Source organism: Aspergillus bombycis, assembly GCF_001792695.1.
Source record: "Aspergillus bombycis strain NRRL26010 chromosome Unknown contig00016, whole genome shotgun sequence".
Lineage (NCBI taxonomy): Eukaryota > Fungi > Ascomycota > Eurotiomycetes > Eurotiales > Aspergillaceae > Aspergillus > Aspergillus bombycis.
Genome location: NW_019170018.1, coordinates 226,516 through 243,566, shown reverse-complemented (window position 1 = coordinate 243,566; position 17,051 = coordinate 226,516). Strand labels below are relative to the sequence as shown.

Below are 17,051 nucleotides of genomic sequence, written 5' to 3'. Positions count from 1 at the left end.
TTTTAACTTTTCCCACCAGTCTAAATCACTTTTTACCATACGAATATGGAATAGGACATTTCCCGTTCTTGAACGCCGGAAAATGAAGCTTCAGTTTTCTCTCCATCGGGCACCGCAGCTGGTACACTGTTGACCACCGAGTCAGTATGCGCGCTATATGCAAGTCGTCCGCATGAACTAGGGAAGCCACCCACCTTCAAGAATGTAGTCATAGGTTCATCTGCACTTCGAATCTGCAGCTGGAAGAAATATGCACGGTCGCCATTGCAGTTCTCTGCGGGGCACTGGGCTGTAGGGGAAAAAGAGAGAAAGCATATTGTTAGCCTCAACCACGTCACTCTCGAGGACTGACATCACTTACTAGCCATGCTATCGGCATTCGCAAATTCTTCCTTCCCGCCAAAGACATCCTCCACTTCTTTCTGCTTCATCTCTGTTTTCTCGAAATAACTCTGTTCCAGAACATATTGATAGGGGCAGCTCCGGCACTCGAATCGATTGACCCCCAGAGGGTGTCTTGGAGTTGGGTCCGCGCGGGAGATCGTTAGTGCATTACTGCAGTTGGGACAGACTGCAAAGAAAGCACCCCCAGGTTAGCTATGTGCTGTAATAGACATGGCAGTCTGAGGGGGCGGAGGGGTGAACTAACAGGTCAAGGGCATGTTGAACAGCTCTCGCTGGATACTCAAATGTCAATAGTCGGAGGAGAGCTACTTTCAGTCAATCAAGATGTAGCGGTTCTTCTCTATTACGTAGGCTTCAATCGCAGCACTTCGAATAAGCTGTCACTACTGCCACAGTTCCGCAGCAAGGGCTCATGCACATTGTAGACCCTTATCGGACAAAACTTGTCGTTGGCGGAGAGAAATCTCCCTCACCGCCTTTGGACCTCTCGTAGTTTGGTTTGCGGCTCTGTTGCAGGAATTACTAGTACTAGTAGTAGTATACCAAGTAGCCTGAGGTACGCGCCAATTGGGACGCGGGGCAAACCGAGTACGCGGACCGGCACATCGATAATCCGAGCTATCGCAGCGGGAGACATGCAATTACCCCGTAGCGCGGCGGGGGAGTCTGTCAGGAGAATTGATATACGAACAAAGCCAAAGACCTTCTGGTAAGTAGCCCCCGATGGCTCTCTAGTGAGTTTGAACGCTGAGGAGCGATATAGAAGTTCTCCCAATTGCTGTTTCCCCGTATGCTTACTATACCTTTCCAGCTCTTAGTTTCCGGGATCTCCGTGTTCGCATACACCGCTTCCTATTACCTCCGCGGTTGACTTAGCGCACTATTGTCATAACATTCTTAGCTACTGTCTCCATCACATTCACTGTTATTCGAGCCACAAGTTGAACCGGCTACAGATCTGTTTGCTTTACTAGGAATACCTCTCATTTAGGAAACTATGGCGGACGAAGTACGTTTCTTTTGTTGACTATACAGAAATCAGGTCGGCTGCTTATCCATTGATCGAGTAGGGTGCCTCTCCTCGTGAGCTGGTTGTTGAGGCTTGTCGTCGAGACCAGCCTCATTTGATTGAACAAGTCCTAGATGGTATGGAAGGGAAATCGAACGAAGAAGTGGCCGAGTTCTTGAACGGCGTTACAGACTCAATGGGGAACCACGCTCTTCATATCTGTGCTTCATATGGCAGCTGTAAGTCGGACGGATGACGGACGGCCCCCAGCGGCCACGCTTGGGATCTTGAAATAACCAATCAAGGAATTCATTCTAATCGTACCTTACGACAGATGACACGATGGACTCTCTCTTCGATATCCAATACTTTGAATGCGACCCTCTCACCCGTCTCGACAAAGATACCCCCCTCCACACTGCTGTACGCTACGCCAATGAGAAGGGAGAGCCCGAACTCGCTCTGGAGATGATCAAGATGATGTGCGAAGCTGGCTGTGACCCTCGTGTCAGGAACAAGCATGGCCAAAAGCCCGCGGACCTTGTTTACAACAATCCGGAGATTAAGTCTACCCTCCAGCAGACCGAATACGTTCTTGCAGAGGGTCTAAGAGATGACGCGGGCAATGGGTCTGTTCATGACAGCGCAAGCGATAGCGAGTAAGGAATAGAAGGTCACCTATGGGGCGACGTTGCCTTCTTCCCTTCATAGACGCACGACTGTGATGATATGCTACTTTTTACTTTCACCTATGGTTCAATAGACTGGTCAAATAATATATGCCACAGGCTTTGTACAGAGCGGAACCCGACACCCGGATCCTGGTCATATAATGACTTTTCCTGTCCTTCTGTACCCGAGGGGCTGACGTTGCCTTCGAGGATAAACTACTATAGAAGTGAACACATACTGATTAGACTTTCGGGATTAACACATTGGCTGCTACAAGTTTATATTAGCTCACCGAGATCTCAGGCTTTGATAACCATGTACGGTCGGTGATAGTGCTAGTTAGTCTCGAGCTTCCACAAAAAAAATGCGCTCTTTCATGCTAGCGCTTACGAGGCCGATGCGTCAGTTGAGCTGCCTAGATCCCTCGGAAGGTTGAAGCCCCGAAGCCCGAACAACATCAGGCACATCCATGACAACTAACACGCAATGTTTCATTATAAAGCGTGATAGTCACCGCCGGGGGAAGATGTGACTTTTTTGTGCTTCCGGAGTATCTGTGCAGCTGCTGAGCCTTGCCTTGGGATCTGCCTCGCGCAGTCACAATCTTGCCTACTATCATTGACTTGCAGCTTGAGAACGAAAGCCGCAGTAAACATGGTGACAGCAGAGCGTCGGGACATTGTTGTTCTCGGTGGCTCCTACGCAGGCGTGTCTGCGGCCCACTACCTTCTAAAACACGTGGTACCCAAGTTACCAGATCCAGAAGGATATCAGGTCACTTTGATTAGCGCATCCTCGCACGCCTTGTGCAGATCTGCTTGCCCCCGTGCGCTGATCTCGGACCAGTTCTTTGACCAGGAGAAGCTTTTCGTCAATATCTTTAAAGTATTCGAGCAGTATCAAGACGATCGGATTCGCAACTTTCGCTTCATCCATGGCACTGTAACCCAGCTAGATCATACCGGCCGGAATGTTACCGTGAATTTCACCGCGAAAGACACTACAGACACGATTGATTTCCATGCGCTTGTGGTCGCGACTGGCGCATCAACACCTTCTCCCCTTCTTGGTCTGAATCGCGACGTCGGGGACTTACGGGCAAATTGGACCGCGTTCCGTGCAGCCCTGCCAACAGCCAAGAGTATCCTCATCTCTGGCGGCGGTCAGCCGGAGTCGAGACAGCCGGTGAACTTGGCGAGTATTTGAATGGCCGCGCTTGGTGGTTTCGCTCCAAGTTGGTAAACCCTACGGTGCCGATCACTGTCGTCACTTCTGGGCCCCAGATCCTCCCACTCTTGCGTCCTAGCCTCGCCAGCCTGGCAGAGCAGTACCTTGCCCAAGTCGGAGTGACCGTCATTAAGAGCGCGCGAGTCCAAAATGTGGCAACTAGTGCTGACAGCAAGGATCCCTTGACCGCTAAGACGACCGTGACCCTTGAGGATGGACAAACTCTTGGAGCCGACCTGTACATTCCCGCAACTGGCACTCGAGCGAACGCTAGTTTCATTGGCCGACCTCTCCTGACACCTGATGGCCGCATTGACACCAATCCCTCGACTCTACGGGTTGATAAAGCCGGACCCCGCGTCTACGCGATTGGTGATGTTTCGTCATGGGCACGACCAACTGTTCACTTCATCGTTGAAGCTATTCCGGTCCTCTGCGCAAATATGAAGCGCGACTTACTCCTTGCCGCTGGCGAGGATGAGAGCTCGGTGGGTGAGGATCGTTTGTTCAAGGAAGACACCCGCGAGACCCAAGTGGTTCCGATCGGCCAGAGCAAAGGTGTCGGGGCGGCTATGGGGTATCGATTGCCGAGTTTCCTGGTGTGGTTAATGAAGGGACGAGATTACTGGTTGTGGACAACTGAGAAACTGTGGAGTGGGAGGCAGTGGAGTAAAGAGCTGTGATGGCGAAGCCTTTCCTCAGTTCGTAGCGCATAAGTCCATTTAGTACACGTAATCGTATGGTATAATGCTTTAGCTCCACCACTATCATTTGGATACTCCTTAACGCCTATACGATATGAGCACTGGGTTGCGCTATCTCACAGAGCTCCTCAATGGATCTAAGAACATACCTTTCAGAAAACTATCTCAGCGAGCTATGACATCCACGGAAACTCGTCCATTTCGGTCCAACAGCCTTCTCGACCTCCGTTGCAGTTCTCCCCATTAGTCCTTTCCACAACTCGGACGTCCCAGCCGGAACGAGTTCCTCCACCTCCAGCGCGATCAAAGCACTAAAGACCCAATCCTGGCATCTTCTCACGCCATCCTTCGGGGCCGTCTCATCTCTGATCACGCTGATCGCTTGCAGGCGCTGTGAGCCACCCAGCTCTGCAATCTTGGCCAATCCGATCGCATCCACCAGAATGAGGTCCGAGTCCGAGCGATGTTCGAATTCGTACCACAGACGCCCTAAATCAATGGGCCGGACGTGCAGCAGATCACCGACGATGTGTGCCGGCTGGTGGATTGCGAATGCCCAGTGAGATCGATGCTTGGGGTCTTTGCCTTCGCCGCTGATTACCAGGGAGAGGTAGTATGACATGGTTTGTTGCTTGATCTTGCAACGACGACTTGAGGTGGTAGGAGATTGTGGGATGCCGTGTCCTCCCCCCCGCATTTCGCCGGCTTTACTTCGGCAAATACGACCTTCCTGTCAATTAGGGCTCGCTTTCGACCATTGAGCTCGTCTCGATCGAACTGGTGTGTATGCACCCTGCAGATCTCCTCCACATTGGTCCACCCCGCATGCTTGCTTTCCTCAATCTCTTGATGCCGATCAACCTCCCCATACTCGTTCTCGGTTCAACCTCAGCCGAAAGGAAGGATGTGACTTCATTGCTAGCCCGTTGATTTTATCCGACTGAGTCGTACCTCAGCGCTGCCGCATGGGTGGGCCCATATGGAACGAAACGTGTTTAATGCCCAACAGCTTTTGAACGGTTATGAAATGTCCCTAGGATACAGAGCACTGCGGAGAAAAGAGATAATGGTGGTGTTTACAGCCCTACTTTGCATCTCTTGTATGGAATATCCACGGCTCAACGGCCTGTTCTTATAGAATGTTTCCTTTCCCTGACTGTCAGGCATACAAGATCCCGCTATAACCGTGAAGGTGGACTGGAAAGAGAGACTACACGGGAAGTGACTCCGGTAGTTTGAGCCCTAGACGAATGTCACCCCGCAATCCGAGTGTGGAGGAATACCGGATTATCCGACGATGTCATACGTCTAGTTCGAAATTCCCTCGGTGATCTGCACCTATTTAAGCTGTGTGGTGCCGGAGCGCTACATCCGCACTCCACGGTGGAAACGCTCACACGCTTAGCATCATGGCCATATCTAGGAATTGGCTGGTGACGGGATGCATTGCCCTAGATTGGGTCAGCACAGGCTTCGCGAGTCCTCACATCTTTGCCTCTTCCCAACTGACTTACTCTTCATTCACATACACCCAAGTAACCTCAGATGCTTATGCCACGCCGCTATCGACGTCTGTATCTTTTCCAACATCCATCGGGCCACCATTCAGCAAGGCATCTACTCTGCTGCCTAGCGACCTTACCTATACTACGTACACACACGACCCTTCCGCAACGATCACTCCGGACGGCCAGTATGGTCAGAGTGCGTATGCCAATCTGTGGCAGAACTATTCGTTTGTGAGCTCCCCGCCATTTACCACCACAGCGTCTGCCACCCCGGTTGCGAAAGCGGAGCTGGTGCTCCCCCCTGCGTTGTACAATGCGCCTCCGGATACAGACTTGAAACTACCAGCAGATTTCATCTGGGGTGTCTCCAGCAGTTCTTGGCAGATCGAGGGCGGTCTTCAAGTGGAAGGCCGTGGTCCCAGTGTCCTAGACAGTATCGGCAATGTGTTGTCCCCGGCAGCCGCTGATAGGAGCGACGCCAACGTAGCGAACATGCACTACTTCATGTACGAGCAAGACATCGCTAGACTAGCAGCCGCCGGAATACCATACTACTCGTTCTCGCTGTCTTGGCCGCGGATAGTACCCTTCGGTGTGGCTGGTTCGCCCGTCAACACCCAAGGCTTAGACCACTACGACGATCTCATCAACACCTGTCTCAAGTACGGTGTGACGCCGATGGTCACTTTAAACCACGTCGACGCGCCTACCTCCGTCCAGGCCGACCTAGACTCCCTGCCCGAGCATTTCCTCTACTACGCCAAAATCGTCATGACCAGATACGCGGACCGAGTCCCGTACTGGGTGACGTTCAATGAACCCAACATCGGCGTGGGCACATTATTCCAGAAGTACCAAGACTTGACAAAGGCACTCATCGCCCATGCAGACGTGTACGACTGGTACAAGAACACACTGGGCGGCAAAGGCAAGATCACGATGAAATTTGCCAACAACCTGGCCATGCCCCTGGACACACAAAACTCCTCGCACATTGCCGCAGCTTCCCGATACCAAGATATCCTGCTGGGGATAATGTCGAATCCACTGTTCTTAGGAAAACAGTACCCAGACGCAGCCATAAACACAGTGGATATGATGGAACCGCTCACAGACGACCAAATCAAGCACATCCACGGCAAGATCGACTTCTGGTCCTTCGACCCCTACACAGCGCAGTACGCATCCCCCCTGCCACAGGGAACGGAGGCATGCGCTTCCAACTCCTCCGACCCCCTCTGGCCCACCTGCGTCACACTGAGCAACGTCCAAGCCAACGGGTGGCTCATGGGGCAGGCGTCGAACGCCTACGCGTACCTTGCGCCGCAGTATGTCCGCCAGCAACTCGGCTATATCTGGAATACGTTCCGCCCGTCGGGGATTCTGATCGCGGAATACGGGTTCAACCCGTTCCTTGAGTCGAACAGAACTCATGATGCGCAGCGGTATGACCTGGAGCGGACGCTGTACTATCATGATTTCCTTACGGAGACATTGAAGGCTATCCATGAGGATAATGTGAATGTTATAGGAGCGTTGGCGTGGAGTATAGCTGATAACAATGAGTTTGGGAGCTATGGGGAGCAGTATGGGCTGCAGACTGTTAATCGGACGGATGGGAAGTTCACGAGGACGTATAAGCGGAGTCTGTTTGATTATGTCGCTTTCTTCCATCGGCATGTCCAGTCTGCGTGAGTTAGGGCAAGTGTTAGTAACAGTGGGTGATTTGGGACGAGTTCGCTGTTTCAAGATCACCCTATATTCGCATTCTGTTATAGTTCTGCTTCCCATGGCACATTTTCAATTGACACTACCCTATTGTCTATACTAGAACGTTGGTAGGTCCATGCCCCATGAGACGGGCGTGTGTTCATCTTCACATAGCGTTCATGTCCGATCTTGCGGAACAAGCGAATATACTACTAGTAGAATCACAGGCGAGTATAACAGGAAAAGCCAGAGCAAGTAACACAACTAAGTTCATCTGGCCTTGTTATCGTGGCGACGGTACCACGGTTCAATGAGTACAGGAACGGTTTGCTGGATGGTCGTAGATATTCTCTACCAAGATCAAAACCTGGCAGTCTTCTCTTTTGCAGGTCATAAACGTCAAAGATCGGTCCACAGAGGAGAGAATGACAAATTACAAATGAGCGGACAATAATTGACGGCGCCCCTTGCATGACATGAATGCGGACCCCACGACGCCTCGGACACATCAAAACCCAAGTATATAAATGATCTAAATTCCTCTGTCCGCTGGTTTACATGCTTCTTACATGCTATCACCATGTGGGAGTATTACTCTGGGAAGGTTTTGTTCGTCACAGGCGCCTCGGGCTTTCTGGGAACGGCCCTGGCGTACCGCATAATCTCACAAGCGCCTGTGGCTCATCTCTACTTGCTCTGCAGGGGTGGTCTGCCGTACGTATGATTGCAAGTAGAAAAGTACCGGACGCAAGCTGACATAAATTAGGCGTCTGGAGGAAGTATGGCGTCAATACCTACCCCCCAAGTATATCGAGTGCCTCTATGATACCGACCTTGTCACCGTTATCACAGGCGATATCCTCGAACCCAACCTTGGTATCGACGTAGAACATCTGCAGGCATTACAAGAACGCGTCAATATCGTTGTCCATGCGGCGTCCTCAATCAAGCTCATGTGCTCGCTGGAGAAGCTAGCGAAGCCAGTCATCCACGGGAGCGAGAATGTCGCCCAGTTTGCCTTCCAGTGCCAACGACTCGATCGCTTCGTGTATGTTTCAACGGCATATGTCAACGCCTTCCTGTACCAGGAATCGGATGACACCGACCCCTACGTGGAGGAGACCATCTACCCACTCGGTCGCGGACGGGTATCCGATGTCCGGGACGAATGGAAGCAAGTCCAACGAGAAGGCGACTCGCTGGAATACAACGCGCACAATTTCCCATGGCCGTACGCTACGCCAAACATCTCACGGAGCGACTGATTCTCAACCGATTCAGCGCCGCCGGCCGAGCAGACCAGCTTCTCATTCTCCGGCCCTCGGTGATCGCGCCCGCCCAGACCTTCCCCTACCAGGGGTTCAGCGTACTGAAATCCACGCCAACGACCATATTAGCGGCGTGTTTCATTCTGACTCCCACCTTAGTCGCGCGTTTGACAAGCCGCGCAAACGACCCGGAAACAGAGTCAACGATCGACGAGGTTCCCGTCGATGTCGTCGTGGATCGGCTGCTGGTTCACCTCGCGAAGGGAACAACCGGACCTGTTCATGCTGTGGGTGGCGTAAAAGCGCGCTACACATTCCAAGCTTTCTGGGCGCAAGCCATGGCACTGCGGAAGTTTCCTTGGCCGCTTCGGAGGCAGTGGCTGGATGTGGATTGGCGGTCGAGCGTGTTGCACCCGATCGCTCGGGTGTATGTCATCTATGCGGCTTCGTATAGATTCTCCCAAGCGAAGACGGTTGAACTGTGGAAGAGCTTGAGTGAGAAGGAGAGGTCGGAACTGCAAATTTTCACCTCAGCGTCCGGGAACAAAGTGGACCTCGCCGCCAGGGCAGAACAGATCCGGTTCGTTGCGGAGCAGTTCGCTGCTAAGGGGCTTCTTAGTTGGATCTTGTTTTGGTTGTTTTATACCTCGGGATTCTTCTAGGCGTGGTACGCTTATGTTTCGGGAGATGTAGATAGTTGCCTCACATTGGGCATGGTTGGAAGCAGACAACACCAGTCAACTGTGGCACAGAATATATTGATCGAAGCACATGAAAACAGCCTTCCATCAGATACGCCGTATGATAGCAATTAACTGAAGTCGAGACTAATGACTCGTAGAACTCACCTATCATTCTGCCTATAGGTCATATTTCATGAACCAACTCCGCAAACCGCGCATCGGTTTCACAGCAAGATCTAAGCGAAGACCCTTCAAACACCAGTGTCGACGGAGGCTGTGAGAAACAGTTCGATGTAACATTAAGGGAGTTCGCGCGGTGGAGTTCCTAACGGCCCCTGACATCGTAGCCGAGTTGATCGGCACATCTGCCAAATCATAGCGACGCTAATCTGGAACCCGGAGGGATTGCTTGTTTCACCTTGATTACCGGCAGGAACAGGGTTGCAATGGCATTTGGTCGGGATTATCAATCGTAACTTGTTGGGGTAGTGTAGGCGATGGTACAGTATCTTGCATGATCTGGGTGATTGTAACGATAGGGATGGGGATGTTGACGTATAAATAGGGTTTGTTGGACGGGTCTGTCTGTAGTTGAAGAGGAATGTTCGCAGAGCTGATTGACTATTCACACCTCACTTCCTGACGTTTTTTCTGTTTTACTTTTGAACTTTCTCTGATCGCTGGTCGATTATACATTCCTTGTAACTGTGTGTCTCCTGGATGGTGGTGATCGGAAAGCGTGAAGGACAACATACTGACGCATTGCCCTATTTATCGATAGTAACCAACTTAATACCACACCATCAAACACCGCCAGCATGAAGTCCATCTCCGCCCTAGCAGCTATCATCCCTCTTCTCCCCGGGACTGAAGCCCTTGTCGGTCTCGATTGGAGCGCCTCCAACATCCCCTCGACAGGCCTGAAGGACATCACCTTCCCCATGTCCATTGCCAACGCCCCACGCGAAGAAGGCTATTACTTCGCCCAGCAATTCAGCTTCAACGGCGTTTCCGATGTCGGCTACACAGGTCTCCAACCTCGTCCCGACGCCAACGGCGCAAGCATCGTCCACGCCGTCTTCTCAAGCTTCATCCCCGGCAGCACCAGCAACGACGAAAACTGCAGCGATGGCGCTGACGGTGGTGCGGGCGTTAGCTGTGCTGTCGAGATCCCGGCGCCCTACGCTCCCATGTATAACCTTGTTATCAGAAACACTGAGGGAACAACCTGGACCGGAACACTAGTGGACACCGTCAGCAACAGCGAGACGCATATCGGAGAGTACACACTTCCCTCTGGAACGGGAGGCATTAAGGAGTCCCAGGTTGGGTTCGTCGAGTATTATCCTTGGAACGCCGCTCCTGAACATACCTGTGGCTCGTTGCCGTATACGAATGCTACTTTCTTGAACCCTACCTCCACCGAGTCTGGTGTCCAGGCTACTGTGGGGAGGCCGTATGAGTACGGTGACTGTGAGGGACAGGTTCAGTTCGATGTGCAGGAGATTGAGGGTGGGTTTGAGGTCTCCGTTGGGTTTTAGATCTGGATTTGTGTTGGTGGTTTAGGGTGTATTTGTTAGTTGGTGTCTTGCTTGGGTAGGGAATGAGGTGTCTTGCCTTCCATAAGTTAGTCATGATCCTTTTAATCCAGTATCTTTGATGGAAATGCTTTACTACTATAGTTATCGCCTCATTGGGGTATTAGAAACTCACCTGTTTTGATTCAGAGTACAACTCAACCACACCCAACATACCCCAGTAGTGTCCCGCAGCGTAGTGATGTTGATTTGATCCCAATAATATCTATCGTCAGTGATGTATCTGCGAAGGACATATAAACCAGGATACTACTTACAAAGAACAAGAAGATTTAATCGTATATATCCCAGGCCCGTCCCTACCACCCATCCAAGGCCGGGAGTCGTTGTAGTTGATAGCTAGATTAGTAGAAATAACCCAGGCCCTTCCCAACCTCCCATCCGAAGCCTGGGTCTATATGGGACATAGATGTTTTGTTGAAATTGTTATTATTATTGTTGTAGTTGTCGTTGTAGTTGGTAACTTGGTTAGTATATCCCAGGCCCTTCCCATCCTGCCCAGCCGAGGCCCGGGGATATCTGGAAAGTTGATACATACCTATTTTGTCCCTGGCCCATCCCTACCACCCACCGAGCCAGGATTGAAGTCAGTAGCTGAAGTTAGTAGTGATAGCCCAGGCCCTTCCCAACCACCCATCCGAGGCCTGGGTTATATGAGGACATACTTACCTGATTGTTTCCCAAGCCCGTCCCAACCTCCCTTCCATGGGCTGGGTTATGTAGGAGGAGAGACTTACCTGATAGTGTAGAAGAAGCTGTGTTTGACCCTGGCCCATCCCAACCACCCATCCAAGGCCAGGATGATAGTCAGTAAACCAAGTCAGTAGGGATGGGTATACTTACCTGAGCCAGCGAAGATATGTTTACGTGGGTCTACGAATACCTACGTGAATCTACGAATTGTCCAGAGAGCGCAATCAACGACAGCCACCGTTAGCCCAACGTTCTATCTCGCTTGGCAAGAATATACCCCGTCAGATGAATAGAAGGACGCTAGAGACCAGCTCTAGTATATGTTCCTCAGTGACGATCCCGACTGCAGCTGTACCAGTGAGGCGAGGTTCGGGTCATCTCCACTGCATCGGCTATATCGTGGATCCAGATAACGATCTATCACGCTTGGAAGGAGTGTAGTAGCCAAGTGATAACCAGTTATCCTCGAGTGGGCCCAGATAATGACTATCGTCTGAATATCTTGGAGGAGGAGGAGGAGGAGGAGGAGGAGGAGGGGAAAGAGGAGGAGAAAGAGGGTATCCAGACGATAGTCAATTCTCTCTGAATGGGCCCAGATAATGATCGATCACCTAAGAGGAGTGTAGTAGCCAGGTGATCGTCAATTATCCTCGAGTGGACCCAGATAATGATCTACCACCTTGGACAAGGATGGAGGGTATCCAAGGCGATAGTAAATTATCTCGAATCATGTCAGATGATGACTGTTCGGCATAGCCAATGAGGAGATGTCGTAAGGCAAGGCTAAACGTGGAAAGATATCATCCAACACCTCGCTTCTCTGGATCAAGCGCAGTGAGCTGTCGTAGTAGGAACAAATGGTCGAGCCTATCCTTAGGTCCTTCATCCATTGACCTGAGGTATAGACTTGCCTCGCTCGATGAACGTCAGGCGATTGGTGACTGTCAGATGATTAGCGATTCCCTGGACAATACCTACGAACTACAAGTCGAAGTCGAAGTCAAGAGTTGGGTTGTTGTATCTATGTTAGCAGTAATAGCCCAGGCCCATCCCAACCACCCATCCGAGGCCTGGATTGTTTGGGAAGATACTTACCTAATTGTGTCCCAGGCCCATCCCTACCACCCATCCAAGGCCGGGAGTTGTTGTTATAGTTGGGAGCTAGGTTAGTAGTATAGCCCAGGCCCTTCCCAACCTACCCAGCCGAGGCCCAGGTCGTTTGAATTGGGACTTACCTCAATTTGTATCCCAGGCCCGTCCCTACCACCCTCCAAGGCCGGGATTGGTTGGTGTAATTGTATCTATGTTAGTAGTAACAGCCCAGGCCCTTCCCATCCTGCCCAGCCGAGGCCTGGGTTAATAGGGAGATACTTACCTGCTTTTGTGAAGATAGTGTGCTTTTCCCTGGCCCGTCCCTGCCACCCATCCAAGACCAGGTCGATAGCCGCGATGGTCGAGATGATTGACCCAGTCAAATTCCAGGTCCGTCCTATCCACCCGTCTAAGGCCAGGTTGTCATCGATGATGGTGATGTTTGTTGTACGCACTGAGCTGCCTGTTGTGTTGTTGGCTGCCCACCCACCTCTGCCCAAGGTGCTGCCACGGTAAGTGTCGCTTGTTTGGCAACGCCCGTGGTATCCTGAGACCCGCGTTAGTCAACTGTACGAAACGAAGGAGACACTGACCTCAGTAGATTGGTTAAAGTCCCTTGATGCATTGATGGAGACACGTTGTGTGACGCATGTTGAGGAAGAAGAAGAAGCAGGCCGGGAGACTCTGTGTCGAGGGGGGCGAATGGAAGAAGGAAGGAACCTGCCGGAAAGGGAAGGAAGGAGGATGACTTCAGAATGGGAAGTTTAGGCGTGTATTTCGTCAGTATTATCCAATTTTGATGGCTTTCGTCCCCGTGTAGCTTCTCAGCGAGAAGCTACACCCTTTGGTGATGATCTTTTGTGATGCAATGGGGTTTTCGACTCTTAGACGTACTGCGTGCAATACTTAGAAGGACACTGATACAAGGATGGTACTATACAGTAAAGAGTAGGCTTACTGATCAACGACAGCCCAGGGTAGCTACTGGTAAGATATGATATAGTCATGATGATCTAAGTCCCCAGTTACAATAGAATTTTGACTCTTTCATGGGGATCCTACGTGTTACGCTGCCTAGTCCTACAAGGGATCTACACGATAGATAACGATCTACGGTGCGCTGGTATGCATTATATATAGTGTAAGGGATAGTATTATGAACGAATTCTTCACCCTTTGCACAAGTTATTGCTCACATAAATCTATTCAACGAGTCAGTGACGCCTTTGACTAAGAGTTCTTGAGTATATATGACAAGATGAAACTCCTACGCTTTTGTCCGGTGATACCCTGACAGATAGTAGAGGCTACTGGACTATATTCTAAATCTATACTTCTCTTCTACGTTTGAGCCACTAGCTCGGATCCTAGCCCCTGCGGCTTCTTTCCGACTTGCTGGGTCACTAAACCCATTTTCGTCATGAAGCTCATAGGGCTACTAGTAAGTAAGCCCCCGCATTAACTCGTCTTCAAGGAGGGAAGGAGCTCCCAGCATCGTGGTTGCTGGGTTTATGATCAACGCAGCAGCTGCTACGCTTGGTACCTCATAACTAGGACAACTAGTAGTTTTAGTACAAATATGCCGGCCTAATTCTTGCTGGATGGGTCGATCTGTCTAATATCTGGAGAACCATGGTTCCAGTGCCCGACAATTGTGGAGGACGGAGTATGAGTGACTGACAATACTACATGAGAAATTGAATTTCCAGATTGCATACATATCTAGTACATATACCCTCACATGTATCCGACTCCTAAACAATTCTATGGACGTCACTGAGCGTTCGTTGACGGCGACATCGCCATTTGTATCGGAAAGTCCGAAGTCAAGAACCCCGGGCCTCGGCTGGACCGGCGGAATCCGTCGAGATCATTGATTGATATGATTGTAATTAAACTAGGTTAAATGAACACTTCTCCTTAAACGGAAAGGCCACCTAAATGTCTGGCACTTATTGCCCGTTCTCTTCTACCGGAGTGGGGAGGCGCTGTCTTTCTTAGGGCTCAACACCAATAGCTCCAACACTGACCCACCAAATTTCTCGACAGCCAACAAGAAAGGTAAGGTGATAGTAATAGTACCTGGCTAATCAGGATACGTCTCGTCTTGAGTTCCGCTTAGATAATAAGCCTATCGTGGTTTTGGCAAGTCGCTTGCAGGAAATGTGGGAATGCGGGGAATCCGTTAGCCTTCCTCCTTCCGCTTATATATCGATCGTCGCGTTTCGGAGACAATACATGAGGGAGAATCGGACCTATCCGAACTGCAAACGATTACAGCCTACGAAATATGCTGTGTATTTGCGGCTTATCCAGGATCTGACCGGAAGACTGAGTAGAGATTGGGATGGATAGGCAACACTATTGTTTCAAAAGCCAGTAGACAACGACCCACTAGGGAACAACGACGGAGCCACAAGATTTATGCAGACTCCAGAGACGACTTCTAATTCGTTTTGCATACAGGAGGACTTATTCTAGAACACTACCATAGCAGTGGAAACCGTCGGCCTACTTTGTCCCGAACGCCGGCTGGCGAGAAGAGGAGAGCAGGCGGAGTGCTTCAGACTGAGGACATTAATTTACTCGCTACCCCATTGAAGAAATGAATATGACGCAAGTACCGACGGAACACCCGCGAAACGGCCCAAGACACTAGTCTGGGGATCGGCGGTGATCGACATGCGTGGGAGAAATGTTCAGGCTCTTCTGCTGGTGATGAGATGGCATATGAGAATCATCTATAACACAGCTGGATACCATGGCCGTGGAATCGAGTGATATAATAATCCATATACCGGACGGGGAAAAATCTGGGGATTCCAACTGACAGGCAATTTAGGTTATTGAGTTTAATGAAGCAATGGCGCAAACTTCGTCAGGATTCTTGAGAAAGTGGAGATGCCGATCCCCAGACGACTCGGAAAATCCGAAAATGATCGTTGACAGTTATTCTCGCCGTTGTAAGGAGGATAGGGGGATAGGAGGAGGTATACATTGTGATTCAATCTGATAACCGACTATGGACTGCGGAATATCCGAGTATGTCTGCTCCTGTGATGTGACAGTATAAGTAGAATTGTCGATTTCCCTCACGTTTTCAGGAAGACGGACTCGAAGATTATATTGACGTGAAGGCCAAGCCAACGTAAAGACCACCGACCATCATGAATCTCCTTCTCCTAGCGGGCTTGTTACCCCTGGTGGCTTCCCAATCTCTGTCGGACCTCTACCTCGAGAACGCCCCGTCCTCTCCTCGGCCATACATCATTCCCCATTACGCCAACTCCCATGCAGTCACGATTGGCAATCAACTCTACCGATTCACGGTCACCGGGCCATCCTCCGACTATGCGTTTACGCTGATGAGCACCAATGCCCCCTACAGCGGCAGTCTCGGCGTGCTCCCGCATATCCACCGCGAGCATTACGAGAACTTTTTCAACTTCAAGGGTCGCTTCCAGCTGTGGGCGCAGTACGGCGAGGAGGAACAACAGGCACGGTTATTGACTCAGGGCGATTATGGGTCGGTGCCGAGGAATACCACCCACACCTTCCAGATCTTAGATCCGGACACAGAGATGGTTGGGGTGATCTCCCCGGGTGGCTTCGAGTGAGTCTAGAAACCTATCTCGTGAGAGGAAATGAAATGATCAAGACAAGAGGCTGACTAGGATATCCGTAGGGACCTCTTCTACAACCTGGGCACCAACTACACTTCCGCCACCAACACACCCTATGTACCACAGGCGACCAATGATTCTTCGGCTGCCGGACCGGATGCTGGCGGAATATCCGGTCTCGAATCATTCGATGTCTATGCCCAGCTATCTTTCGAGCCGCGTCGAGACTTCGTCAATGGCTCCGCGCCATCCGACGAGGGCTGGCACACGGAGGACGCTTCCCTCGGCGAGCCGGGAAAGCCCTATTTCATCGCCAACAACTATGGCCCGAAGTACCTCAACTCCAAGCACGGAGCGTACCAGATTGTCCAGCCGCTGGTTACCAATAGCCAGGCACAGGATACGAACTTCACCCTGTCGACCATTATTTTGAGCCGGCAGCGGACGTCGAGTTCGGCCCCGACGTGGTCCACCGCCGGAGCCACGGCGTTTGAAGTCCTGGAAGGATCCGTTCAAATTCAGATCGGCGACTATCCGGCTGCTCAGCTAGAGATGGGCGATGTGGCCTTCGTGCCTGCGACGGTGTCGTATCGCTATTGGACGCAAGGGTCATATGCGAAGGTGTTGTCCGTCAATGCTGGTCAGGATGGACTTAACCAGCAATTGATTGACGAGGGGCAGGCATGGGGATATCCGACATTCCCACGGTATTGATCGACCGGAGGGAAGTACAAATTAGCGATCTATGATTGGTGTGAAAACCATGTACTGTAGTAGTGTAGTGTATAGCACTGATATTATTCTTATTCTTATTATTACTATTATTATTATTATTATTATTATTGTTCAGCCGAGGAAA

The 17,051-nt window shown here is 50.9% G+C and overlaps 8 protein-coding genes across 8 annotated transcripts; 6 read left to right on the top strand and 2 right to left on the bottom strand.

Annotated features, from left to right (window-relative positions):
* Positions 1-32: 32 nt before the first annotated feature.
* Positions 33-431, bottom strand: ABOM_003443 (DNA-directed RNA polymerase III core subunit RPC11; the record flags this gene model as incomplete). Its single annotated transcript, XM_022530573.1, has 2 exons — positions 33-289; positions 362-431. The coding sequence occupies 2 exons, from the start codon at positions 429-431 to the stop codon at positions 33-35; spliced, it is 327 nt and encodes a 108-aa protein (XP_022392103.1).
* A 971-nt stretch (positions 432-1,402) lies between these two features.
* On the top strand, positions 1,403-2,077 carry ABOM_003442 (ankyrin repeat-containing protein ANK1; the record flags this gene model as incomplete). The annotated part of the gene is made up of 3 exons (XM_022530572.1): positions 1,403-1,414; positions 1,476-1,653; positions 1,749-2,077. 3 exons carry the CDS (start codon positions 1,403-1,405, stop codon positions 2,075-2,077), a joined length of 519 nt encoding a protein of 172 aa, XP_022392102.1.
* Positions 2,078-2,740: 663 nt separating this feature from the next.
* ABOM_003441 (NAD(P)/FAD-dependent oxidoreductase) lies at positions 2,741-3,996 on the top strand (the record flags this gene model as incomplete). The annotated part of the gene is made up of 2 exons (XM_022530571.1): positions 2,741-3,271; positions 3,322-3,996. 2 exons carry the CDS (start codon positions 2,741-2,743, stop codon positions 3,994-3,996), a joined length of 1,206 nt encoding a protein of 401 aa, XP_022392126.1.
* Positions 3,997-4,177: 181 nt separating this feature from the next.
* Positions 4,178-4,714, bottom strand: ABOM_003440 (uncharacterized protein; the record flags this gene model as incomplete). The annotated part of the gene is made up of 1 exon (XM_022530570.1): positions 4,178-4,714. The coding sequence occupies one exon, from the start codon at positions 4,712-4,714 to the stop codon at positions 4,178-4,180; it is 537 nt and encodes a 178-aa protein (XP_022392104.1).
* Positions 4,715-5,712: 998 nt separating this feature from the next.
* Positions 5,713-7,220, top strand: ABOM_003439 (beta-glucosidase; the record flags this gene model as incomplete). The annotated part of the gene is made up of 2 exons (XM_022530569.1): positions 5,713-5,725; positions 5,785-7,220. 2 exons carry the CDS (start codon positions 5,713-5,715, stop codon positions 7,218-7,220), a joined length of 1,449 nt encoding a protein of 482 aa, XP_022392170.1.
* A 595-nt stretch (positions 7,221-7,815) lies between these two features.
* Positions 7,816-9,165, top strand: ABOM_003438 (male sterility domain containing protein; the record flags this gene model as incomplete). Its single annotated transcript, XM_022530568.1, has 3 exons — positions 7,816-7,949; positions 8,002-8,466; positions 8,517-9,165. 3 exons carry the CDS (start codon positions 7,816-7,818, stop codon positions 9,163-9,165), a joined length of 1,248 nt encoding a protein of 415 aa, XP_022392171.1.
* An 839-nt stretch (positions 9,166-10,004) lies between these two features.
* On the top strand, positions 10,005-10,727 carry ABOM_003437 (uncharacterized protein; the record flags this gene model as incomplete). Its single annotated transcript, XM_022530567.1, has 1 exon — positions 10,005-10,727. The coding sequence occupies one exon, from the start codon at positions 10,005-10,007 to the stop codon at positions 10,725-10,727; it is 723 nt and encodes a 240-aa protein (XP_022392133.1).
* Positions 10,728-15,736: 5,009 nt separating this feature from the next.
* On the top strand, positions 15,737-16,906 carry ABOM_003436 (cupin domain-containing protein; the record flags this gene model as incomplete). Its single annotated transcript, XM_022530566.1, has 2 exons — positions 15,737-16,182; positions 16,255-16,906. 2 exons carry the CDS (start codon positions 15,737-15,739, stop codon positions 16,904-16,906), a joined length of 1,098 nt encoding a protein of 365 aa, XP_022392134.1.
* Between the last annotated feature and the right edge of the window lie 145 nt (positions 16,907-17,051).